The following is a 27,301-nucleotide window of genomic DNA, read 5'->3' as shown; positions in this document are numbered from 1 at the left end:
CCTCCCCTCCCTGATAAATTGAATACAGAATGCAACACTGAAAGGAAAACTCCATCATTAAAAAGATGATGCTAATTCCGTTTTCTTTCCACTTCCAGGGTGTGTGGGGATCACCTTTGCCCAATATAGTTACCTGCCCCCGACGAATCCCCTTATCCCTGATGGAAGTGGGAATGGCAATGGCATCCTCACCCCGCCCCCGGTAAGGCCGCCGCCCGTCGTGCCCCCCGTGAGGCCGCCGACCACCAGACCTCCCTATGTGGTAAGTTCCATTCAGTAAAATAGGTCTGAGTTGCTGATTGGGGTATGTATCGATTGCTGCATCATCGTGGTGACAGCAGAGGGATTGGTGCTTCATAATGGTGGCAGCTGTGGGATTAACTCATTCCCTATTTTCTCTTTGCAGCCACCAACGACTCGTCCTCCTACTCGTCCTACTCGTCCCCCAACTCAGCCCCCACGTCCCCCACCAACCAGACCACCCATTCGTCCCCCTACTCAGCCTCCTCGTCCCCCTACCCAGCCTCCTCGTCCCCCTACCCAGCCTCCTCGTCCCCCTACCTTGCCTCCTCGTCCCCCTACTCTGCCTCCTCGTCCCCCTACCCAGCCTCCTCGTCCCCCTACCCAACCTCCTCGTCCCCCTACCCAACCTCCTCGACCCCCTACCCAACCTCCTCGTCCTCCTACCCAGCCTCCTCGTCCCCCAACTCGTCCTCCTACTCGTCCCCCTATACCAACTCGCCCTCCACCACCTACTCGTCCCCCTCAACCCCCAACGCGTCCCCCGACCCGCCCTCCCACCACCCCTGACGACCACGACCACCACCACCACGATGACCACCACCACCACCACCACCACAGCGACGACCCACTGGACTGGCTGAGGGAGTCTGTTCCTGGAGAGCCTGGCGAGGACTACCCGATCTATGGCTGGCCGATCATTGAGACCTCCTTCAGCTGCTCCGGCCGTCCTGCAGGTAAGGCAGATCTGGACAGGTAAAGGTGAGAGATAGATTGGTAGATTGGTTGGCTGAATGATAGATAGTTGTAGTAATTGGTCTCTTCATGGATGGATAGAGTAAGAGAGAGAGAGAGAGAGAGAGAGAGAGAGAGAGAGAGAGAGAGAGAGAGAGAGAGAGAGAGAGAGAGAGAGAGAGAAAGAGAGAGAGCAATTAGTTTCTTTGTTTCACGCTTCAGCTAACCTTGGATAAGTTGAAGCTAGAAAAAAAAGGCAAGTAAAAAAAAGAAAAACTAGATAAGTAAGGATGAGTTAAGTCTTTGTTTCTCATCATTGCACCACCTCCCCTTGACTGTATAATGCTTCACGTGTCAGGTTAATGTATTTCCTTTTCCTTATTATAATTTTTCCTGTCATCATTTGCACACTGCCTCTCCTTCTATTCAATTTCACCTTTTCCATTTTCCCTAATTTTTTTCCCCCCGCAGCTGATATTTATAACCAACCATTAGAAGACTTATCATCAATTTCACCGCCGGGTTCCTGAAATTAAGTGTTGCTTTATGTGTACTTTTCATCTCCATTTCATCTCATCTATCCACCGACTCCTTCACTGATTCCTCACTAGACAATTTATGGCTTCCACCTGCTACGCGAGGCAACAAAAAAGACGCACATACACACACACACAAAAAAAAACTCATACACACAAAACATCGAGCGTTCATAATTGTGACGCGTCTTGTTTGGAGTATAAAGTAAGAGAGAGAGAATAAGAAACATAAAAAAAGAATACAGCTTTCTCCAGCCAGCCTTCGCGCTAACGTAACCTGTTATTATTGAGTCGGTCACGGCAGATAGGAATGCTTCAGTGCGGCTCTAAAGGATGCCACTAGACCAGGATTGCGTAGTGGACGATTGGTTATGAGACTGGCTGGGATTATTGGAGGATTGGTCAATGGTGGAGAGAGACAGAGAGAGAGAGAGAGAGAGAGAGAGAGAGAGAGAGAGAGAGAGAGAGAGAGAGAGAGAGAGAGAGAGAGAGAGAGAGAGAGAGAGAGAGAGAGAGAGAGAGAGAGAGAGAGAGAGAATTTTTAGTGGCTTTTATTGAAAGAGAACTCAGTTGTTTGATTGATTTCCTCTTTTTCTTCTCCTCTTTTCTCCTCACCTTTCCTCTCCTCTCTTCCCATCTCACCTCGTTTCGTCTCATCTGCATCTTTTCCTCTTCTTTCCTTCCACCTCATTTTATCTTATTTCATCGTCTTTCCTCTCCTCTCTTCACCCCTCTCCTCTCTTCACTCCTCTCCTCTTCACTCTCCTGAGTTGAGGATATTATTAAGATAAGGACAACCAGTACGAAATCAGTTTGTCATCCTTCCTTTTCATCTATCGAGCATTTCATCCATCACTGCCACACACACACACACACACACACACACACACACACACGAAGATGACAAGTGGCTATGAATCATGCAATTTGTTTTCACTGTCTGAGGCTCATAAATCGCCCTCCCTTGAAAATTCTACCTTACCTCGCCCATTCCACCCGTCCCTCACCCTTCCTCGCTCAGCCTTTTCCAGCCCCATTCCTTCCCTTTTCTTGCCTTTCCAGCCCCCTCCGGTAACCTTCTGAAGAGTGAGAGGGAAATCACTCACCCTTTTACCTTGTTATTAAAGTACCTTCCCCTCTCTTGTGTCTTTTCCCCTTCCTTTCCCTTTCCCTTCCCCTCTCCTTGCCCCTTTACCGTTTCCCCGTTCCTTTCTGCTATGTCTTTTCTTTCTCTCTTTCTCTCTCTTTCATTCATGTGTTTGTTTCATAATACTAATACCTTGTTTCTCTCTCTCTCTCTCTCTCTCTCTCTCTCTCTCTCTCTCTCTCTCTCTCTCTCTCTCTCTCTCTCTCTCTCTCTCTCTCTCTCTCTCTCTCTCTCTCTCTCTCTCTCTCTCTCTCTCTCTCTCTCTCTCTCTCTCTCTCTCTCTCTCCAGTATTGTTACAGTCAAGGCCACGCCAATACTCATCCCACATTCACTCTCACTCACTCCCATACAGAGGGTCAATGTGGAATCATCCCTTTTAATTCACTTCCATTCACTCTCAGTCACTCTTCTCACTTTTTTTTTTTCTATATATGGAAGGTATCTGTCGGTCTGTCTGTATGTCTGTCTGTCTGTGTTGTTACGGTTTCTGTAATTTCACGAAGGAAAACAAAGGAAGAACAAACACCAGTTGATCTATTGGTCCTTTAAGAAGCTGCCTGTGATGAGCCACATTGAAGTAGGAGATGAAGGATAGATTGCAAAGGCGAAGGTTTCTCCCCACCCACTTCTCTCTCTAGTCTTGACATTCAGAGAAGACTTAAGATTGCTACCTAACATCGCATTGAAATTCCTTGCATAATGATATAGTAAAGACGAAAGACTCCTCCTCCTCCTCCTCCTCCTCCTCCACGTTACAGTTTTCCATGCTTTCACAGTTCGCCGCAGCTGACACCGTTACTTAACCAGCGGAAGTCATGTTTACGTGGAATCCTGTGGTCGCGTCAGCTTTCCTGGCATATGTTACTAATCGGCTCGCGTCCGAGTGGGTCGCCCGGCAGATGGCGACACGAGAGGGCCATTACCGTGATTTGTTTTGGCGTGTTGCTCAGACCAGGCCGCGTCCTTGTGTGTGTGTGTGTGTGTGTGTGTGTGTGTGTGTGTGTGTGTGTGTGTGTGTGTGTGTGTGTGTGTGTGTGTCGCATTCTTGTATTGAGAAAGATACGTAGGTGGATTGTAAAAAAAGAAATTCATTCTTCTTTATTATTTATTATTTATCTCTCTCTCTCTCTCTCTCTCTCTCTCTCTCTCTCTCTCTCTCTCTCTCTCTCTCTCTCTCTCTCTCTCTCTCTCTCTCTCTCTCTCTCTCTCTCTCTCGGTAAAAACACCTGTAAAGATATAATCACCAGGTGCCTCGTGACCCCAATCCTTCTCCATCACTATCACCTTCACCATCACCGTTCACGCCCGTCGCCGCCTTCCCTCACGCCCGTCACCTTCATTCCGTCATGATGGGCGCCCCTCACCATTAGAGTCATTATTATTATCTCCATTAATTCTGGCTCTCACCTGCCTGCCCTTATCTTGCCCAATTAAGGTAAGTGAAGGCAAGTGAAAAGGCTGATTAATATGAATGGGTCGTGTGTGTGTGTGTGTGTGTGTGTGTGTGTGTGTGTGTGTGTGTGTGTGTGTGTGTGTGTGTGTGTGTGTGTGTGTGTGTGTGTGTGTTTTGTCTTTTTCTCATCCTCCTTTATCTGTCTGTCCTTCGCGTTCTTCTTCATTAACTCAATCACCTTAATTAATTATTCTTTTACCTGATGCTCGTTACCTCATGAAGAGAATGAAGTAGCTGTGATGAAGATTATGGTCTAATGCACATTTTAACATATATCTCTATTTTATATCTCTTTCTCTTGACTATTTTGTTGCATCATGATTTATGTGTTTGTTTGTGCGGCCTTAAGCTCATATTACGCAGTTTAATCTGTTTTTTTTTCTAGCAGTTTTTATGTGTTTATTGCTGTTAAGTTTGATATATTACAACTCTTACTTCCGTGTGGTTGTGGTTGCTTGTGGCTCCTTGTGGTTCTTTCGTACCAGCTCTGGTGATTATGTGGCTTGCGAAAGAACAACGAAAGAATCAAGAACAATCATTTATCCATCATTTACCCATCACAAGAAGCAGCTGCAGGAAGTGTAGATAGGTGCAGAAATAGATACACGAGAAAAGTGTCTTGATTCCCTCGTGCAGCGCCTTCGTCAAAGCAACACAGTGAAAAGAATACAGAACGGACGTTTTTTCCTGGCCCTCCTTTCCTGACGCATGCTTAGTACCCTCGTCAAAGCTGCCAGACCCTTCTCCTGTACTCTCGTCGCGTGGTGGGCGGGGCGTGCTCATCGTCTCCCTTCCACCTCGACATTAAAATCATTACCTGACGTGTCCGGCGGCGGGGAGCGTGGAGGCGGCGTCACGAGGCGTGCTATCATAAAACCCATCCAGAATAAACACCCCTTAAATTATCGGATCCGTCGTGTTAGACTTGCAAATTACAGCCTTGTGACAAGTGGCCCGGTGCGGCGGACGGCTGGGTGGGTCTGTTGGTCTGTCGGTCTGATGGTCTGGTGGTCTCATGGCTCTCCGCCGCCTTGTGTTGCATCAGGACCTCTCTTCTAGACCGACATGAAGACCTCTCATGACCTTCCCGTCGCCTCCACCTGCCCCGGGCACCTGGCGTGTTACGTGATGAGGCGGCAGGTGTGAAAGTCGGCAGTTGACTCCCCACGGCTGCCAGGGAGCGTCAGGAGATGGAGCGGGGAGTGACGAGGAACACGTAGGAGCCTTTCATTGAGTCCAACCATGCGGGGACGACTCTCTTTGAACTCCTGAAGAAGATGCACACGAAGGGCTGACTATTTCTCCATCCTCTCAATTTGGACGTCACCGCCGAGGCCACTGTGACCACCTGTGACCTCCGGGTATGGCCAAACAAGTGCCTCACGTGCCCATCTTTTCCTTCATTGGCCCTGGACGACGAAAAAAAAAAAAACACGCCAAACCTTGTTGAGCGAAGAAAAACACCTCCTTAATAGACGCCCTGACTAGTGGAGTACCTTAAGTGTGTTCCGCGGCCCTGGGAGAGATGGGAGTGGGCGAAGGTTAGGATGGGGCTCAGGGTCAGGGTCGCCTCCCAAGGACAACACGCGGCAGGATCTGAAGCAACGCCTGACATACCACGGCGATGATGCTATTGGACGCCCCGCCAGCGCCTTCACGAGAGAGACAGAGAAACAGAGAGAGTAACGTTACTTTTCCCATGTCAAGTCTTAAGTCACGTTAATCTTCTTAACTTGGAGCCACAGCAGCGCCTTCAGGAGAGAGAGAGAGAGAGAGAGAGAGAGAGAGAGAGAGAGAGAGAGAGAGAGAGAGAGAGAGAGAGAGAGAGAGAGAGAGAGACATCACACTATCAAATCTAAACCCACGCCAAACATAGCAGCAAAAATCCACAGTACCACACTACCAGACCTAACCCCACACCACAGTTCACCACTATAACAACACAACACCCCTGCACCCCACACCACGCAAGGCCTCCACACCATACCCGGTAGCGAAAAGAGCAGAAGCAGGGGGAGGAGCACCAGCGATCATGACTGGAAGAACAAACACACCCGCTACGGAGATGGAATGTTAACCACGAGGCATTTCCCGAAGGTTGATGGGAGAGGAATATTTTTTACCCGCGTGTCATGGGGCGGAAGGCGGCAGTCGGTCATCAGTCATGTGGGAGGCGGATACGCGGATTGCATTTAGAGGATAACGATGTGTCCTAATCCTTCTTATAATGTTCTTTCGTGGCTTCAAGTATGTGTTAGCATTGGCCGTCAAGGTTGCGTGGCTTTAGGAGAGGGTAGGTGTGTGTGTGTGTGTGTGTGTGTGTGTGTGTGTGTGTGTGTGTGTGTGTGTGTGTGTGTGTGTGTGTGTGTGTGTGTGTGTGTGTGTGTGTGTGTGTGAGGGAGAGGGTAAGAAAGATAGGACGCGATTATTATAGTGACTTGTGGGTTTCAGAGAGAGAGAGAGAGAGAGAGAGAGAGAGAGAGAGAGAGAGAGAGAGAGAGAGACGCTTATCACGGAAGCATCATCTCACTTCTCTTTCAACCCGTTGTTATCTCGTTTCAACATTCTAATCAATCAATCATTCAGTCAATAGCCATTACCACCTTATGAATCGCAACAGGAGATCCCGTTAATATTCGGCCCTTAAGATGCCCTCCCAGCCCCTTAGTCTTATATACTGAGCCTCTATACCACATACACTTAAACTACTTGAAAATTACACTGTACACTTCAGATAATATTCTTTTACGCATCAATACAAAGCTTAACTCGTAGATGGGAAAGTTAAATCACTACTGAATCCACACATCATTATCTTCCCCTCAGTATCTCATTTGTCCCTCAGATGAGTTGAATGCGTGAAAATTACCTTTAGAAATTACCATTAGGCCCTCACGTCCTCCCTTCGTCAGCAGGACTCGAATCAACGCAACAGAAGTGACGTATTTACCGGATGACCTTTGTCTGTTCCGCTCTTCACCTTGATCCTTCCCTCCCATCCCTCCCTCTCCCTCTCTCCCGCCATGCTCCTCTTCAGTACCATCATAACCTCGTCTGCAACTGTCACTTTTCACTCTCTCCAGTCCCTCTCGTTTTTTTATGCAATCTTCCATCTCTTCTCTCCTCATTCTTCCTCTCTCTCTTCACGTGTATCTTTTGTCTCATCTCTTCTGTAGTTCGTCTCCTCTTTACACGCCTCCAGTCTCTCTGCTCCTCATTTCTTTCTGTCTCTTTGCTTATGGCTCCTTCTTTCATTGCATCATCTTGTTTTCTTTTTTTCCTCACTTCTTTCTTATATTGGTCTTCCTTTTATATTCCTTGTTCTATTCCTCATCTATTTCTTGTTTATTTTTTGTCTTACTTCTTATTCTCTTTTTATTTATTCCTTGTATTACTTCCTTTCATCATCTATCCTTCAGCTTTTCCTTGTTCTCTTCCCTTGCTTCACTCCGTTTTCCCCATCCTTCCTTTATCCTCTCCCTCATTTTTCTATTCCTCATTTATTCTTTGTCTATTCTTTGTCCTACTCCTTATTCTCTTTTTTATCTATTCTTTTTCATCATCTATTCCTCGGCTATTCCTTGTTCTCTTCCCTTGCTTCACTCCCTGTCTTCCCCAGCCACCCTTTACTCTCTCTCCCCTCGTGGAGCGTGAGAGGGCCAAGACACCTGGTGGACTAAGAAATTACACGCACTCCAATCACATAAACACGGCCACCCACAGGAGGACACGGGATGAAAGGGTCGCCTCTCAGTGCTGGCCGGAGGAATGAGCGACCAGCGACACCATGCATTTCTTGTCTGACACACACACAACACACACGTCAAGGCCACAATGGGGGAGATTGGTCACGCCGCTGGAGGTCCTCTGGTCTCCTCTGGGCTCTGTGAAGTCGCTCTTGGGATGACGGGGGTGACGAGGTGACGCGGGTTCTTGGCTTAGTGACCTTTGCCCTACATTCCCACAGGCCCTGTAACCTCATAGGTCGCTGGGTATTGTTAGGTTTTCCTCCACTTTCACGGGTGTGTGTGTGTGTGTGTGTGTGTGTGTGTGTGTGTGTGTGTGTGTGTGTGTCCTCGCCACTGTCTGTAGCAAGAGTTGGAGAGTTTGATCTTCGTCACCTCTCCGGACGTTGCCAGACTTGCTTCCACATACACAGGGTCACGGCGACCATTGCACAACATAACCTGATTCATCCACTGCCACGCCTCCACCTCCTCCACCTCCGCCACCCTCCACGTGTTGCCGTCACCTCACAACTTCACTTCAGCAAACTTTCCCTGCACATTTCAGACTGGCCTAGAGATGCAAATAGACTTCTTGCTCCTGTCTTTCGTGAGTGAAAAGACTGGCACGTGCTTTTGTCGTGAGATGGTGAGGTGTTGCAACCCCACCACACTATCAGGGGAAGGAGGAAGGGAAGAGCAGGTCATCAGGAACCCACAGGCCGGAGGTGGGGGTGTGTGGTGGTGTATGGCGACATAAAAATTACTTTACTAGCCATTAACGTCAGAGTGAAGGGACCACTACGCAGGAGACTGGAGATTATGGACTTTTTTCTTATTTTAATCGCGTATACTCTTTGTGTGGCGAAGGATCCTGAAGTAGTTAGCATTGCAAGATTCAACTGAGACGCCTATTCCTTCCCGCCTCAGCTCTGCGTCTGCTGCTAAAGATCTCACCCACTAAGGATGCTGACTCACTCTACGGGTTGCGAGCGCCGGAATACTGTCCTCTGTTCCTTAATGTTGTGTAGCTCAAGGTGATGCTGTCAATATATACAGCTGTGTCCTGTCAGTTCTCATATTAAGTGGAAAGTCAAGGATCATTGCTCCTCCTCACACAGTTCATCATCTAAGCCTCCTTCCTTCCTTCATGACTCCTTCCCCGCGCAGTTCCTCACTTAATTCTCCCTCCCTCACACACCCTTCCCTGCCTCAGCACAGCTCATTACCTTGCCAGAATATCACCCTTACCCTTCCCCCTTCCCCAGGTTTCTACGCTGACCCAGAGACGCGGTGCCAAGTGTTCCACATATGCAACTACAACACTGGCATCAAGAACATCTGTCCCAACGGCACCATCTTCTCCCAGGAGCATTTCACCTGCCGCTGGTGGAACGAGGTGAACTGCGAACAGGCCGAGTCATTCTACGAGCTTAACAACCAAATTGGTGTAGTCCCCCCTGACAGCCCCTACCAGCCGCAGCCCCTGCCCAGCATCCCACAGACACCATCCCCAGTCCGTCCCCAGCCCCCACGTCCCGTCACTCCAGTAAGGCCTCCACAACCACCACAACCCATCACCCCAGTAAGGCCTACACCACCACGTCCTGTCACCCCAGTAAGGCCTACACCACCACGTCCTGTCACCCCAGTAAGGCCTACACCACCACGTCCTGTCACCCCAGTAAGGCCTACACCACCACGTCCTGTCACCCCAGTAAGGCCTACACCACCACGTCCTGTCACCCCAGTAAGGCCTACACCACCACGTCCTGTCACCCCAGTAAGGCCTACACCACCACGTCCTGTCACCCCAGTAAGACCTACACCACCACGACCTGTCACCCCAGTAAGACCTACACCACCACGACCTGTCACCCCAGTAAGACCTACACCACCACGACCTGTCACCCCAGTAAGACCTACACCACCACGCCCTGTAACCCCAGTAAGGCCTACACCACCACGCCCTGTAACCCCAGTAAGACCTACACCACCACGACCTGTCACCCCAGTAAGGCCTACACCACCACGCCCTGTAACCCCAGTAAGGCCTACACCACCACGCCCTGTCACACCAGTAAGGCCTACACCACCACGACCTGTCACCCCAGTACGGCCTGCACCCCCAAGCACAGCTCCTGGATACGACATCTCGCCGCCTAAGACCCCAGCGAATCTGTACGGACCACCAAACTAAGAAAGATCTCCCCCAGTCGGCCCACACGAGCGGGGCAGCAGGGGCGGGTCTGAAGCAAGCGGCCTGCACCTCAAGGACAATACAAGAGGTCCTGGATTCCCTTTAGACTTAACACAACACCCGAGTATGGCTGCCTAGGGATTTAAGCCTCTAAGCTGCGGTACTTTTGGGAAATCATACGAAATTCTGTCCCCCTTCCCATTCTTTCTCCATTCATCAAGCAGTCAAAAGAAAACGGACGAGAAAGGCTCCTCCCTGCACCCCCACACCACTACATCCCCACCCTTACCTTTCCAGACGCAGCCTCCGATGACGCCTTGTACAAAATTTTCTTCCGTCGGATAGAAAAGGCCTCATCGACCCAAACTATGGACATACATGTACATAAACGCCATTGGTGTGAAGCAGAGTGATATGGTATGGTACGTGATGCACTGTAGCGTCACCTATGTATTCCATGTGCTACACAGGAACCTTTTTTTTTTCTCTTTGTCTTTGGTTCAACTCAAAATGGAGATTACTTGAGGGAAAAAAGTAATCATCTGTTGAATTCACTCCTTGAACGACACGAACGACATCCCAACGTTAGACTAAAAGTAAATGCGTAGACGTCTTAGGGAGCCATCGCGAGGCAGCTCTCAGATCAACTCAACCCACTCACTCGGTCACGATACCTCCAGATTCTCGTGGTTTAGATTGGATTGTGTACAGTGCTGGTTGCGCTTGCATGCTGTAACCTTAGTATTAAATAAACAAACCTGAATGTGTGCGTGTGCGTGTTTGTACTGTACGTGGTGATGTGCCCTGAAATGTCCCACACCCCTACACCTTAATTACTACTGAAGAAGACTCTTTTAGAATTCCAGAGGGCACAGTGATCCCTCTACACTAACAGCTGATGGGAAAAAAGGGCAATGTTATGTCCTACACATTTGTATTCTCTTTACTACTGAAGGAAGCCCTGCTGGAATCCTATAACACAGCTGCCTCCCTATATCAACAGCTAATGAAAAAAAGAAATAATAGTATATCCCACACTCTCTTTGCTGCAGAAGACCATACTGGAATCTTAGAAAACAACCGTCTCTGTATTAGCAGCTGATGAAAGGAAAAGGTAATTTTTAAACAGGAACTTCAGAGGTAAACAAGAGGAGTGGACCACCTGTACGTAACAATTCCTGATCCTCGTGACTTGGCGTGAGAGGAAGACATGGAAGGGGGACTCAGACATGTGTATCTTCCTTAGCCCTGGACATTTGAGTGTTCAGACATGCTTACATCTTTTCAGTTCAGTTTGGATGTAAGACGACATAGACTTGCTTATCCTCAGACATTTCAAGATTCAAACTTCATCTTGGATATTTGGGGAATTAGGACATGTATATCTCTCCTTTAATTGGATACCTGAAGAATCGGACATATATATATATACCATGTTTATGGATGGATTTTGAAAGATTCAGACGTGTGTATTAATCAGCCTTGGACTGCTTAGACATGGATATTCCTCTTTGGCATCGATGTAAGATTTAGACGTGTGTTCCTCTGTGGGCTGTATAGAAGAAGACTTAACCATAAATATCCTCTTTGTAACTGGACGTCGGAAACCAGACATGCACAACTCACCTTAGCTTGGATATAAGAGGTCTTAGACATGGATACAAGACGACAGACATTGGTATCCTCTGAACTTACATAAATGAACACTTGGATATGCGTGACATCTTCTGAGCTTGAGTATTTGAGGGCATAGGACTTGCTTACCTCCCTTGGTCTCGAATATATCGTGTTCTTGTGGCTGTAATGCTGCACTGGTGATGGAGACTGAATAAAGAACACATAACATGGTAACGAGATGGGCAGGACTGTGGGATGTGCTGGAAAAAAAAAAAAGTACACTGTGGATGAAAATATGGTGGGTTGGATTCTGGAATGTGCTAGAAAGAAAACAAAGTATGTAATGTACAGATTCCAGTGTCTGTTTAATTCTTAAAGTATAAGTGTCTTGAATGATTAAGCAAAACTTTTCTAGGTTTTCTGTGTCGTCAAAGCAAGGAGTTTTCAAAGGACGTTTTCCCTCATAACTCTGGATCATCCTTTTGACTACTCTGGGGACTGGCAGTGGGCCTTTTTCAGCCTTTCTGTTGCTCTTGACCAGACCCCCTCTTACATAAAAAGACAGAGGAAAGTGGATGAAATTACAAATGACGAATTCCTTAACCACACCTGGCCATGACTCGGCTCTTAAAAAAACTGTGAGAATTAAAATCTACCTGCTAATTACTCCCTGCTCACTCGCCTAGTGCACAACAGCCACAGTGCAGAGGGGCGGGTGATACATGTCATGAGCTCAGAATAACCACGACAGCTTGCGTCACCCCGTCCAGCGTCACTCTCGCTAGCAGAACCCGGAAGAAGTGCTCCTGCGTCATCTCGGGTCAGCTCTCAAGGTCAGACTGTCCGCATCATCAAGTGAACCTTTCCCTCCCACTCACAGTCTGCAGGGAGCGATCACCGCCACGAGTCGCCACAAAAAGCGCCACACTTTGTTGCCCGTCTGAGCTCAGAATGCAGAGTCCTTGTTAAACTACCACTACAACCAATAGAACTGTCAAAACACACTTGAGAACTTCCAATAGAACCTGTTAAAAGTGCAGAGTCCTTGTTAAACTACCACTACAACCACTGGAACCGTCAAAATACACTTGAGAACCACAGTAACTTCCAAAAGAAGCTGTTAAAATTGCAGAGTCCTTGTTAACTACCATTACAACCACTGAAACCGTGAAAACACTTGAAAACCCCCATTGACTTCGAATAAACCTGTTAAAAGTGCAGTATCCTTGTTGAACTACCACTAGAATCCTGAAAACAACCTGTAAAATTTAATCACTAGTATGCAGATCCTGTGTTACATGTAGTAGAAACAAGAAGCCGAAACGGTTGACAATACAGAACAATTATTCGGAGCCTAGCCTGACCTCATGCACAGGAATTTAATGATCCGCTCACAGGTCATGTCAGCAAGCATGTAGCCCTCAGAAAAGATCCTCATGCGCCCACAGTCCTCCGGGTCGCCGTTGGGATCGTCGCCACCCCACATTGAGTTTTCCACGTCACGACCGTCCAACCACTTGCGTCCCTTCACCCCCACCCATATCTCTGAGGACCGAACAGTGCAAGGCTTAGACTCACCTTTCCTGACTACGTTTTACTTCATTTTTTTGCAAGTTTACTCTTGCATCAGTACTGGTTTTACCACTCAGAACCAACAGGGTGGCTCTCGTTTGGTCAGTACAGTTAAAATGAAACAGTGAGCGTACGAGTATATACAAGTGTAGGATGATTAGTTCTGTTAAATTCAACTAACGTCTTAGACTTATCTGTTCATTGTTTCATTTCCTCACTCATAACAGCGGCCAAGTATACAGCCGTGTGTTGCCTTCCTTCAGGAACTCACCCTCATTCGCCGCGTTGTTGTCCAGGAAAGCTTGCAGAACTGCAAAATCTGAAGCCGAGACGACGGCGAGGTCGGCGCCGAGAGTGCCGCAGCGGTAGCGAGCCTCGCACCAGCCCATCGCCACCTGGTGCAGGTAAACACAGCCAAGGGGGTCTTGCGCGAAGTCACCGTCGCATGCGGTCGACACTGTTGGGGAGAAGGAGTGACTGAGGCTCCTGCCATCCTGAGGGAGGAACCCCAGCACTCTGAGGCTCACCTGTGTGTCAGCAAACACTCACCTGTGCCTGCTGGGGCGGGAATGATGGCACCATTCCAGCAGAGGGCGGGGAGGCACTGGTGATCCACCATGGACCCGTGAGGCACCGGCACGCCCTCCACGACACACACTGCGGCAAGGGACGCACTACTGTAAGGGGCTGAGGTGGAACATTACTGGGGCTGAGTGGAAACATTACTGAGGGCTGAGTGGGAACATTACTGGGGACAGCACACACTGGCTTGACACGTGACGGGCTGAGTGGGGGGAAGGGCGGCGGGCGCGGGCGTCTCACCGTTGCGGTGGCGGGTCCTGCAGGGCGTGGCGGCGTCGGCGGCGGCGGCGTCCAGACTGTCCACCACCACGTCGTACAGGACACAGGTGGTGCCCTCGTGGGTCAGCAGGTGACACCAGGGGACGGCGTTGGCCAGGGCGGCGCACAGGATCTCATCAGCCACCAGGAACCTTTCAGACGTGGCGGCGGCGTCGAGCTGCGCCTGCGAGACCAGCGCCCGGTGCCACACGGCCTCGCTCACCTCGGCGGCGGCAAGCGGGGCTGCCCCCAGCAGCGCCAGCAGCGCCACCAGGAGTGGCAGGGGCGGAGGCAGCGGCGACATGGCGAGCGGCTGTCTGGAGGGAGATGGTCAGGTGTTCTGGGCAGAGGAGGCTTGTGGACGGTCACCGGAAGGGTATTGATCGTGTCCTTGCTGTGTTTACCAATAGAAAACGTCGCTTTTACAGCTTTAAGCCATGAAATGAGAACGTCAGCGTTAATGGGACTGATGGCTTGAAGGCATTGCGGAGAAAAAGGGCACACTACATCACGTCGGAGTGTCAATGGAAGGCGCCTCGGGAAAAATGGGTCATTAACTCAATAGTGACTCGGCTGTGTCCGGCGACGCTTTGCCCGCGAGGCCCATTTCTGGACTTGATTGTGTCTCAGAAAACGATGATGCATTGACTCTTTGTGAGGAAAATGGGAGACGTGCTTTGTTTGAAGAGCCGGAACTCCTCCAAGCTCTTGCAGGCTCCACCAGGCCTCGGCGTGGAGGAGTGAGTGCTGCCTTTGGAATCGCTGTGCGTCATTACACCTTCACGTGACCCCAGAGGAGCGACCTGACTCCTCTCCTTGCAGTGTGCAGCCAACCAGTGTCTAGAATGAAGGAAGGAGCGAGCGATGCGGCGGTCGCGGCCACAACACGGAGACCAACAAGACCAGTCGGTGAGCCGCACAGTTGTCTAACCACGCTAATTAGTCCTTTGATTCCCCGCACTACAATTATCCTGTCACTGACATGTGTTGGAGATCCTTCCCTGACAAGTGACTCGTGCGCACTTCCTTCATTAAACAGTGTTGTTGTATTGCATTTCCTCTGTGACTTGAGCGGTGCACTGGAGGCCACTTAACGGGCAGGCAATTGAATGATCAGTGGCTCAACTCCCGACCCGGCTTCCTGTTTGATCCCGAAAGCGCCCACACCACACACCACCCAAAGTTTGCTTCCCACTCTCGTTCAGTGGGAAGTGCGTCACGGCGTCTCCATAAGGCAAGGCTGCATCTTGCCTTATGCTGCTTTAGTGTAGCGAGGAGCTAGGAGACCCGTATGTGATTAAGTCTATCTACCTGTCTGTATAGCAGGCCGGCAGTCCCACACGTGAACCAGACAAAGGCCGTATTCCGAAACACTTATGCCCTCGGCTTCTTGTCATGAGATAAATTTGAGCATTCACATGTTTAGTATAGTATGCCATGAATTTTGTTCGTTTTTTTTTATTGGACGTTTACAGAAAACGAAAATTTTTATGAGAAACAAGTTAAAAATGAGTGAGTCCCATTGTCTCCCCCTGAAGGAAGCCTATCTTTCCTCTTCTTTCTCTCCTTCTTGTCTTTCTTCTGTGTGTCCTCTTTCTCCTTTCCCTTCTTTCATCCTCCTCTTTCTCTCCTCCCTTCTTTAGTCCTCCTTTTTCCTTCCTCCTACTCTCTCTCCCTCTCTTTCTCCGTCCTCTTTTGTCCTCTTTCCTTCCTTCTTTCGTCCTTCTTCTCTTTCTCTAATTCTTCTTCTCCTCTTTCTTCCCTCTTCATTCTCCCTTCTCATCTTTCATCGTCCTTATCTTTCTCTATTCTTCTTTCCTCAGTCCTTCTCTTTCCCTTCTCTTTTCTTACGTCCTCCTCCTCTTTCTCTGCTTGTAGTTCTTTCTCCTCTGAACATTTTCACAATTCCTTGTTATTTTTGTGTTAATGGTTATAGTGAATTAAAGGAATTTTCATTAACTTTTATTTATTTTGCAAGAGCAGCAATATAGTAAGTACATTTATAAAGTTACGGCAACATGGTAACAAAACACTTAACATATCTGTAAGGTACATGTTACATACTAGGTAGGATGTTCTCTCTCTCTCTCTCTCTCTCTCTCTCTCTCTCTCTCTCTCTCTCTCTCTCTCTCTCTCTCTCTCATTAATTGTCATGTTATCTGATGTACCGCTGTTTCACGTCTTCGCAGAAAAGCAGAAAGCAGTCACTAGTGAGGGCAGGAGAGGGGGCAGGTCAGTACAGCATAACCCTCTTCCTACTCAGGTCAGTTTCAGTATAGAGAAGAAAGGGCGTCGAGTCACCTTAGTCATCTTCAGTTATTACTTGTGTGTGACCCTGTGAGGGACTGTAGTGAGTGGTCGGCTCCGTGAGATGAGTCGAGAGAGATCATGTAGCAGTTTCCTGTTATGCCAGTGTGTTTTTTGATAACCTCCACTTTGGCATAAACAGGTAAATTGCTGACAACTTATCTTATAAAAAAAATGTAAATATGTGTTGGTACATATACCTATTACAACTCCCTGTGTTTCAGGCCTCCGTGGCACAATCGGTTAGCGCGTTCGGCTGTTAACCGAAAGGTTGGTGGTTCGAGCCCACCCGGGGGCGAATCTTTTGAAGCTTTTCCCAACACTCGTGGACTCCGGTGTGAAGCAGCGACGCGGTTCAGTCCTGTGACGCGTGTCACACAGGCTTGTCACGTGACTGTTGGTGTATGAACACCACAAATAATATGTTGGCTGCAGACTTTTGGCAGGCTGCAACGGTGTGCGTGGCGGCGCAGCTGCTCTCACCGCTTCCAACATGCAACCCCCTGTTACCCCCGCCTCACGCTCACCTGCCCGGCCAGCGCCACTCACGCGCGCGGTGAAAGTAGCCACGCACACCGTTGCAGCCTGCCAAAAGTCTGCAGCCAACATATTATTTGTGGTGTTCATACACCAACAGTCACGTGACAAGCCTGTGTGACACGCGTCACAGGACTGAACCGCGTCGCTGCTTCACACCGGAGTCCACGAGTGTTGGGAAAAGCTTCAAAAGATTCGCCCCCGGGTGGGCTCGAACCACCAACCTTTCGGTTAACAGCCGAACGCGCTAACCGATTGTGCCACGGAGGCTTGTAAGTAAAAAAATTATAAAGGTTTTTATCGACATTTCTCGAGATTCTCTAAAATCTGGTCTTTTATATCTATTTTTATATCTGTTGAAAAAGACACATTGTGCATGTGTTGAATATTCCTTTATGTTTATAAGAACGAGGAATGGATAATACTTATCTTTAATTTTTTTGTCAGTCATTATGTAAGCCGCTGGGCAAGTCAGTAAACATGTAGTGCAACTCGGAGTGGCAGAGAGAGAAAGGTGGGTAACGGGTGGAGACAGGGAGTGGAAGCGTGGGCGGAAGAGATAAAAATGAAGAGTCTGGGGAGTGGTGGGTGTGCGGGGAGGGTAACCTTAGAGTGCTTAGAGAAGTGTAGCATTTTTATAATGTTACATTTCTCTAAGCACTCTGGGAAAGGAATTGGGGTTTAAAATCAACACGTAAAGCTGAGTAGCAATGCGCGATAACCATGCAGTAAGGTTCTCATAGACAAGGCACGAGCTTGTAATGTCCCTGGAGTGAACAATTGATAGAATGAGTGAAAGTGAACGAGAGCAGCGAGAAGTAAACAAACACACACACACACACACACAGGTCGGTCCACTGATAAAGGTCACATTAAATGACTACATACAGTTCCAAGTCTTGTGTGCTTATCAAGAACACCTCAAGGGCAAAGCGATACTGACACTTCGACATTCATGATTAATTAACCTTCCCTAGCGGTGGTCAGATGAGGTCTCCCGCTGGTGGTATCACTGCTGATACTTGTGCTGTTTGCCTTGTTATTCATGTTCTTGTTCTGTTTTGCTTTGGTATTCGCGTTCTTGTTGCTTTGCTTTGGTATTCGCGTTCTTGTTGCTTTGCTTTGGTATTCGCGTTCTTGTTCTGTTTTGCTTTCGTATTCGCGTTCTTGTTGCTTTGCTTTGGTATTCGCGTTCTTGTTCTGTTTTGCTTTGGTATTCGCGTTCTTGTTGCTTTGCTTTGGTATTCGCGTTCTTGTTCTGTTTTGCTTTGGTATTCGCGTTCTTGTTCTGTTTTGCTTTGGTATTCGCGTTCTTGTTGCTTTGCTTTGGTATTCGCGTTCTTGTTGCTTTGCTTTGGTATTCGCGTTCTTGTTGCTTTGCTTTGGTATTCGCGTTCTTGTTCTGTCTCTTTTGGAATTCACGTTCCTCTTGTTATGTTTGCGTCAATATTCACGTTCTTATGTTGTTTGCTTTGATATTTACTCTCATTTTATGTACACACTACATATACACAAGGTACAGCTCCAGTTTTATTCTTATCAGTTTATTCTGTTTATCTATTTGAACATTTACAGAGTCAAACCTTCTTCTTGTTCTTCTTTCTTAAGTCCGGCAGTGAATTACTCATATCACTAAATAATCTACAATGCGCATTTGCAGTCCTCGTTGTTATCTTGCTGCGCCACGGCAAGGCTTAGTTAGAGTACGCGGTTCGTCACAGTGATCGTTTCGGGGCTTCATGCTTTTGGTCCGCATTCATTAACGCTTAGCTCTCTCACCACGACTATTTTCACAGAGATGGTTAGCCGAATTCTCAAGAGCCCTTCTCCTGTTAATAATGTAGAAAACTTGTTCATATGTCCTTAAAAAAAAGAAAACATGAAGAGAACATGACTTTTTTCCAGACTACGAATGACTAGCCGGATTTTCAAGTGTTTCGAGTCAATCATGTAGAAATCTTGTTAGTCTGTCCTTAAAAAAAAGACCGTATAACTACACCATTACTACTATTTACCATTGCTATTTTCCAAGGCCACAGAAATGATTAACCGGGTTCTCAAGAGCGTTTCTCATGTTAATACCGTAGAAATCTCATCAATCTGTCTCTGGAATAATAAAAATACCCTTATAAATCAGTACAACTTCAACTAGAACCTTTTGAAAGTAGTGGAGGTGCGGCGCAGAAGTGTTTCATAATATGTTTTGACTCATGTTCAGGTTCATGGTGGATTACTTGACTGTTCACGCCTCTTTATCTTAAGCGGCTCTCACACCTGGACTCGCACCTGTCTGTTTGGGTGTTATTTGTTCCTTATTGCGTATACAGTAACTTCCTTTCCACCAGTGCCCATAGATTGATTTTAGTTTATTTATCTATCTACTTATTTTTATTTATTTCTTTATTTATTTGTTTATTTATATTTTGGTACATGGTCTGTCAATAACTTCCAAAAAACTCTACTTGTCGACTTTTTTCTATATACTCGTAACTGTACAGTCTGCCAGTTTTGTTATTCCCTTCCTAGTATTACGTGAGTGTTTCCTAAAAAGTTTGCTTATCTATTTTTTTTTTTTTTTTTTTTTTTTTTTAGATTCCATACGTTTTGAAAGTGGGCAGTTATTTCAATACCTCATCCACCAAGACCTTTGAGCTTTAATATGACGTCCATAGTTTCCTAACACGTTCAGCAACCGATTGCACTCATTTCAGTTTAGATACATTACGTTTTGAAAGGAACACAATGTCATAACTAATCCTTACTGCAATGCTTTTTATATCTACAGTAACCGCTTTTGAATCAAGAAATGAGGCAATATGCAAACTTCTACTATATGTAGTCACCGATTATTTGCGCTGGGGAAGGTCTTTCGTTATTACAAGGTCTGGTGTCGCTTGATTTATAATAGAGCGCCACGCAGACCACACCCAGTGACCTACACGGATGTCGACACTGATGCACACCAAGCGTACGTGCAGGGTTTCAGGACGGCAGGCTGGACATGTAACTTGCTTTTGCGCGGCGTGAAACACTGGGAGATTACAGGAGGAAAGAGATTGCGTGGCATTGACAGACCACAACAAACACACGTGGAATAGACAATGCTCATCACTGGGACTTTTTATTATTATTATTATTATTTATCAAAACTAGGAAGAGATAACATGAAGACTATAAAGACCAAATGAATCACACATTAAACCTGCTGGTCACAAAATGTAATATAATAAATAGATAAATAAATAAAAAAAATACCATATGTTATCCACTCTCTTTTTAGACTCAAATATAATCTTCATTCATTCCTAAAAAAAAAAAAAAAACTCTCCACGTTCATTGCATCGTCTAAAGTTTACGAAAAAACTGCCCTTACTTAAAAAGCCTCATCTCCTTTACGTTCATTGCACTGTCTTACCTTTAACCCGAAATAATCTAATACTAATCCTTCATTTTTCATCTCCAACTTTTACCTCTCTTCCTTTTTAACTATGTAAATACTAAATGATCTTTTGTCTTGTCTAGTTTTCGTATTTTCATTCATTCTTTCCCTCATTCATGGGTTCACTTCACCAGTTCAAGTGTGTTTACTTCAAGAATTTAAATACCTTCTCCACCCACATCAGTTTTGCTGGTGATAACGAAACTCGAGAGATTTTTAAAGTGCTGATATGGCTGGAACGCTGCCAAGAGGGAAAGATAAGAGGCGACAAACATGGTGGTTACTTTTTTTGTGTGGTGATGAGGGAATGAGAGCGATGGGCAGTAACATGCCGTGCCATCCCTTTGCGGTGTGTGTGGTGTGTTTGTGTGTGTGTGTGTGTGTGTGTGTCATGAGTCAACGCACTGATGTTACTGCTTACCTTACCTAACAACTAAACATTTACTATTGTCTCTATTTTTTAGTATTCCTGTTCTTTCCTCATCCTCCTCAGTTTACATACACCCTTGTTTGGAACTGTATGACTGACCGACTGACCGACTGATTGACTAACTGAATGATTATTTGAGTGACTGACCAATCGACTGACTAACTCACGGGCTTACTATTTGATTGACTGACTGACTGACTGACTGATTGGCTGACTAATTCATACTAGACGTCATAACAAAGAACATTTCCGCCGCTGTTTCCAAGACAATTAAGAATTTTCACCTACGTCTTCCCGCCAGGTAATCATTTCCTAATCACTGGTAATTTATAAGGCATTCACCTGGTCTATCATGACGTCTTTCTCCATGTTCGCTTCCTCCTCCGTGCGAGTTAATAGTCATGTTTCTCAATCGTCCTTCCGGTTGTGGTGTTATTACTTTTACTGTCATTACTTTTGCTTATATCGGCTTTATTTGTAGTTTTGAGTTTTTTATTCTTTTAAATTTGAACTATTATCTTATTTCTTATTACTTTGATTTTAGCAATATTAGTATTTTATGCATTATTTTATCTAATTCGGCGCCATATGACCGTAGTTGTTCCGCTACCAAGCAAGAAATTTTGTAATCACTTCACTTACTCATGCAGGATTTGAATTCTTAGACGCCACGTCACCGTCCTTGCCACAGCTTTCCCTCACCTTGAACAATGAGAGAAGAAATCAACACATCATTTGTTCTACTTAATTTGCACACAACTTGACAAATATTAAGGATATCTATTAGTCATTAGGTGTTTTGTACCTTATTTTCTTCCCACCTGAGTGTGCACGTACCGGACGACCAGTAAAGACCACACGGTGTTACGTTGCTCAAAATACCATCTAGCGACATTCCTAAGTATTGTTTCTACTTTACAAACGTATATTAAATCGACACACTATAAACTCGAGACATCGTGAATCCTTAATGTGACTGTTAATAGTATAAGATTTAATATCGACTAGCCTGTCAAGTCTTATGAACCTGCGAAGTCTTCTTTATCAACAGGAATGCCAGGTATGCAGGCCCCCTCCCACATTAACACCTGTGGTGGGTCCACACACACTCACGGTACGGAGATGAGATTACGTATCAAGTGAACAGCGACAAAACACTTCAAGGGCGAGCCGGAAATGCGGGGGCGGGTGTCAGGTTAGGTCAGGAAGGTACATAAAGGTATTGAGAGCGTGTAGGTAGAAACAAGCGGTCACTGAGGACTTTAGTAGATAAAACACGTGAACTTCAGCTACGGTGATTTGCTGCTGAGAGAGAAAGTTTTTTTTTTTTTTTTTTTTTTTTGGTGGGGGGGAGGGATGTGGTTGTGTTGGTGTCAGTGTTTGTTTTGGCGACACTTATCGACAATTGGCTGCCAGGGACGCGAGACTGTGCCGCCCTGAGAGTGAAACCTGCTTCAGCTGTTCCGGATAATTATCGAGTAAATTGTGATTGATGTTGCTTTGCCGTTCAGACTACCTTACTAATTAATATCAGTGGCAGGAGCAGGAACACACACACACACACACACACACACACACCTGGTCTCGAAGCTTCACCCAGCCAGGTAACGAGCAGCCTGGTGTAAGGTCAATATCAAGTCTTGTTTCAGAAAACGCTGAATCATCATAATTTGCTTTGGTATTAGATAAGACTGTATTAACACTTTTTTTTATGTAAAAGTGGTACTGGCCAAGGACAATAAAAACCGACATAAAAAAGAAATAGCCCAGTCTCCAAGGAGAGGTAAAAAAAAAAAAAAATTGAGGATAGGTAACAGAACGTATATTTAAAGCAAGCAAAGTAAAGGTATCGCCAATTGTAAGAGAGAAGGAATCCATAAAAGTGTACTCTGCTTTCGGAACATTAAGACGCCTCTTTTGGCTGTCCACCACCTGCTTCGAACACGCTCTATAATCCACCTGTCACTCCCGCCTCTTCTCTTCATTTCTCACTTTTACCTTCCCCCGCAGTGCTACGTGATCTATGATGGCTGGCACATTCAAATTTACGGTTCTTGTCATTCACTCACTCACTTGTTTGGATGTAGAAGCGAGAGGAGGAGGAGGAGGAGGAAACACGAAAACAAGGTAATGATGATAAAGAGGAAACAAGTGGAGAAGGAGGAAGAGGAGGAGGAGGAGGAGGAGAAAGGCGAGGTGAACAGAGACAGTCACTGGCCCGCCCACGCCAGTCGCTGTGGACTCGTGGTAAGAGAGAGGCCAGCGTGTGGGTGCGCTGTTGTGCAGGCAAGTATGTTTTGATATGGAGTTTGTATCAGGATAGGTCTTGGCTTCATGATAGTTTTTGAAGTACATGTGCGTATTATGAAACTGGTAGTGTTCTATAGAATTGGTGGGTTGTCTGTTAAGGTCCTCAGTGTTAGGGCAGATGTAGAGATTGTTCACTATGTCCTGGAAGGTAAATATTAAGTAATTGCTTCGTTATAAAGTGGTGGTTTATCGGTTTTTTCATGTTTTATGGGTTACCCGTGTTGTACTTTGTTCATTCTTATTCTGTAGATAGCTTCATGAATATGAATCGTGTCACTCGTTGGCCTGACCTGACCTGCTGCTTGCGTTGAACTTATAGTCTTTAGATGTTTTCTTTACAAAATGGCTGATCCTTTGTGGGCAGACTTCCAGGATAGGCGGGATTTGATGTCATCAATAGTAGTAATCGGTAGTTTCTTCATTCGTACAGTCCTCCCAGTACCTAGGTGGCGCCTTTCTACAATCAATAGGGTATAGGTTAGTTACTTTTGCTATCCAGCACCTAGGTGGCCTTTCTCCAAGCACTAGGGTATCGGTTACTTTTGCTATTTCAATCGTACAGTTCTCCCAGTGACTAGGTGGCACATATCTTTTTTTTTTATTTTAGTTTAATAATGAGCCAGGCAAATATTTCTTCCTTCCCACCCCTCCTCAATACACGAACAGTATTCGCTGGCTCAGTAAGCTATACATACCTAAATACTAGCTGTGCTTCATTATGGGACTGTTACATACAGGTGGTACTGTGGTACTGACAGAACCTGGCCAGCTTTCCGTGTCCATCCTGACGCAGGAAAACTGCTGTGCTTCATTGTGGGACTTCGTTACAGGTGGTGCGGAGAGAACCTAGCCATCCTGACGCAGGAAAACCAACTAACTATCTTGTGAATAAAACGAAGGAAGAGGAGTCGTCGGTTCTTGCCTCGTCGTGTACACGATGCCAGTGGCAGTGGTACACAGGAGCTGCTATGTTCTAGGTATTATTATTGTTGGTTGTTTTTTTTATTTTACTGTTCACCGATGTTTTTTTTTTGTATAAAAGTTCTGGGTACGCCTTGAGTCAGTGCACTTCTGCGAGAAGTCGAATTACGTAAGTTGTTTAGGGTAACAATAAACTGCAGAAAGCTTTTTTTTTTTATTCAGTCCCTGTCTGTCTACACGATATTCTTTGTATACAGAAAATGTATTGAGCATCTTTTTTAAAAAATAAGCTGCAGCAGCGAATTTTGGTATGTGTGTGTATATATGTGTATATATATATATATATATATTATTTTGGACTTTTATAAAAAAAATAAATTTGTTAAATTAGCCTCCACAAGAAAAATTTATCCTTGTGGAGAGAGAGAGAGAGAGACACCGTGTATTTTTTTTATTTTTTACCCTGAATCTTTTGTTGAAAATACTCGCAGAGTGAGTGAGTGAGTCTCTGGAGACACAAGGTGGATAGGGAGTGAGTGACTGCTCGAACGGACGGTCTTTGCTGGATGCGGTCTTTGCAGCAGCAGATGTCTCTGACAAGGGGAGATGCTGCACAGACAGCACTCCTTTAACTACTACTTGCTACTACTTGCAGCAGCAGATGTCTCTGACAAGGGAGGTGCTGGCTGATGTCCAAAATCCTGTGAAAAATGTATATTTATAATTTCGGTACAGAAAACTTAGTATATACAGAAGAAACTTAGTATACATACTAACGCGTATTTACTTAAGACGCTTCCTAATTCAAACTAAACTTTGATATGCCTAAAACATTGGATATGCCTAACAGAGGCATATCAATCAATATTATATATAGTGCGTGCTGTGGGCGTGAGTTACCGGAGAGGGACAAGTTGTGTGAGAGATGAACGAAACTCGAGACAGTGTGGTCATACTGAGACGCAGAAAACTGATTACAGATAACGAGTGGAGCCGAGGGTCCACTACTAAGAGAGGAGGAATTATTAGGTAGAGAAGTACGTGTGGATGAGATGTTAAATGGTCAATGAGGGAAGTAACGAGAGAGAGGGAGAGAGAGGAAGGCTTTTCTGGTGAGGCAACTCCTGGAGGAAGCGAGGCATAAGACGGATACTTCTTGTGATCCTAGCAGCACTGTGGACTGACTTATTTATTATTATATATACAAATGAGATCTTTAGTGCATATGAAACCTTAGCTACGTAGCTCTGATAAGGGTTCATGAAGGTTAGGTTAGGTTCCTGGAGTGGTAAAGGGATCAAACAGAACAGGAAAGAATGAGATCAAATTAAGTAATGTAAGAAAAGATATACATAAATGAAATGATGACTTGGAAGAGAAAAGTCCCAAATAAAATAATTAAAAACAAACTTAATCTTGCACTAACCTTCCGAAACAAACATTATCTCAAACTGAATTATATAACTATGCAAATCTTACCTAACCATCTGAAAAATATACATAACCAACTTACTCAACATTATATAATATAGATAAACAAATTATTATAAAACATTTCTTGAACTTATCTGTCTTTTGAAGCATCTGAGTGTAGAGTTTCGCGTATCAACTGCACAGGACCTTAGCGTATTTTCCAGACCATTGTAGGCTGCACTGTTGTCTTCCACGGCGCTGCAGGACCACACGTGTCGCGGCGAGGCGTGGAGCATTTCCTGAAAGTCAATATTCCTTATTAGTCATATCTTGTGGTGGCGTTATATTATTCATGATATCAATGATTTCAGAGTACACAATGGGTTCCGCTTATCTCTCTCTCTGTTATCTGACGCACCTCATCTTTCTGCTTCTCTCCGCCTCTCTACATCAACCATCTTTTCCCTCCACTTTTCTACTTTTTTTGTCTCCGTTTTTGTACCTCATTATTTGATCTTTTCTTCAGCTGGTTTACATTTCCCTTCGTCATCATTATCTGATTTGCCTTGAGACTCAAGTTCATCTGCCTAACTTTTGGTATCTTTTTCTCTTTTCTATTCATTCCTACATCCTCCTCCCTCTCATTTTTCTATACGTATTTCCTCTTCCATATTTTCCTCTTTCCCTTCCTCCCATTTCGGTCTCTTTTTCTTCCTTCTTTAAATCACACATCTTCTTTCCTCATCTCTTATCCATCTATATACCCTTCCACCCGCCCTCTCTCCCTTCGTCACCCCTCTATTCCTATTTCCTGTTCTTCTATCGATCCATATACCGTACCATCTTTACTCTCTCCCTTCGTCATTCATCTCTTCCTCCTTTCCTCTTTTACCTCTCTTATTTAGCCCATTTCCAAGCTCACCTGTATCTAACGTCTCACCTTATCAGTTCCAGCGAGGGAGTGTGTGGCTTATCAGGAAGTCACCTGCCCACCAGCATCACATCAAACACCGCAGGACAGCGCACCTCTGAAAATATAGGATCAATAAACAGACAGCCAACACTCGTCTTGCTTCACTGCCAGTAGTAGCAGCAATATGTGCAAATATTACAGAAAATGCAGATTATCAGTAAGCCAAACACACACACACACACACACACTGATACAAGTCCTAATGTTACCAGCTTGTCACTCAAATTGTATACACTTTTACCTGGTACACTGATTATCAAACAAACAGGTACGTGTGTGTGTGTGTGTGTGTGTGTGTTAATCAATGTAATGAAGACAGCAGGTGCAAAATACTCCACCTCACGCCGTCTAGGAAAAATAAAACTATCACTCAGGAAACCTCAATAATAATAAAGAAATAATAGTGCAATGTACCCGGTCATCTGTTAAGAGTGATTAGATAAGGAGGAATTAGAGTGCTGGGACTTTCATGCGTTCCTGGAAATTGATTCACGTCACTGGTTTGTTTTGTAAATATTGACTGCGTAATAAAGTTCTTGAAAGGAGTTACTTTATCTATTTTTTTTTTATTTATCATATTACCAGAGAGAGAGAGAGAGAGAGAGAGAGGCCACTCATCAGTAAAGCAAAGTCTGCAAACCAAGGAGGGAATTCATTACATTTTTCATCTGTTAACTGATCACCTGTTATGAAACTTCGAATTCACGGAAATTAAGCCAGGATGAGGAGGAGGGAAAAGCGTTGGTACCTTTGAGGAGAAGTGGGAGAGAAGGAAGGGAAGGAAGAAGAACATTCGGAATCGTAGGGGCGAATAGACGCTCAAACGAACCCGACTATTTCGAAACACTAAGCTCTCATTAATACTGTTTCGAACCTCCCCCCTCCCCCACGGAGATTACAGGTCA

At 45.6% G+C, this 27,301-nt stretch overlaps 2 protein-coding genes, 1 long non-coding RNA gene and 2 other non-coding genes across 6 annotated transcripts in view; 3 read left to right on the top strand and 2 right to left on the bottom strand.

Moving 5' to 3' along the window:
• The window catches only part of LOC135089743 (uncharacterized), a 22,603-nt gene extending 11,797 nt beyond the window's left edge, over positions 1 to 10,806 (top strand). The window contains exons 2-4 of the mRNA XM_063985726.1: positions 99 to 262; positions 407 to 977; positions 9,106 to 10,806. Of these exons, the coding sequence (XP_063841796.1) occupies positions 99 to 262; positions 407 to 977; positions 9,106 to 10,037 (1,667 nt within the window). The 3' untranslated portion in view covers positions 10,038 to 10,806. The remainder of the gene's footprint in view (positions 1 to 98; positions 263 to 406; positions 978 to 9,105) is intronic.
• A 1,189-nt stretch (positions 10,807 to 11,995) lies between these two features.
• LOC135089746 (uncharacterized) lies at positions 11,996 to 16,326 on the bottom strand. The gene is made up of 2 exons (XM_063985728.1): positions 14,049 to 16,326; positions 11,996 to 13,883 (listed from the first exon to the last, which is right to left on the bottom strand). The coding sequence occupies exons 1-2, from the start codon at positions 14,368 to 14,370 to the stop codon at positions 13,750 to 13,752; spliced, it is 456 nt and encodes a 151-aa protein (XP_063841798.1). The 5' UTR covers positions 14,371 to 16,326; the 3' UTR covers positions 11,996 to 13,749.
• Positions 16,327 to 16,597: 271 nt separating this feature from the next.
• Positions 16,598 to 16,671, top strand: Trnan-guu (transfer RNA asparagine (anticodon GUU)). The gene has a single exon. It is a non-coding gene; the product is annotated as a tRNA-Asn (tRNA).
• A 435-nt stretch (positions 16,672 to 17,106) lies between these two features.
• On the bottom strand, positions 17,107 to 17,180 carry Trnan-guu (transfer RNA asparagine (anticodon GUU)). The gene has a single exon. It is a non-coding gene; the product is annotated as a tRNA-Asn (tRNA).
• A 5,744-nt stretch (positions 17,181 to 22,924) lies between these two features.
• Positions 22,925 to 26,950, top strand: LOC135089747 (uncharacterized). Of its 2 annotated transcripts, none has more exons than XR_010261620.1 (3): positions 22,925 to 23,065; positions 23,920 to 24,066; positions 26,372 to 26,950. It is a non-coding gene; the product is annotated as an uncharacterized LOC135089747 (long non-coding RNA). The 2 variants fall into 2 exon arrangements; XR_010261622.1 differs by having other exon boundaries at positions 22,973 to 23,069.
• Positions 26,951 to 27,301: the final 351 nt, after the last annotated feature.

Source organism: Scylla paramamosain, chromosome 33 (assembly GCF_035594125.1).
Source record: "Scylla paramamosain isolate STU-SP2022 chromosome 33, ASM3559412v1, whole genome shotgun sequence".
NCBI classification, from domain to species: Eukaryota; Metazoa; Arthropoda; class Malacostraca; order Decapoda; family Portunidae; genus Scylla; species Scylla paramamosain.
This window is presented reverse-complemented; position numbering and strand designations above follow the sequence as displayed.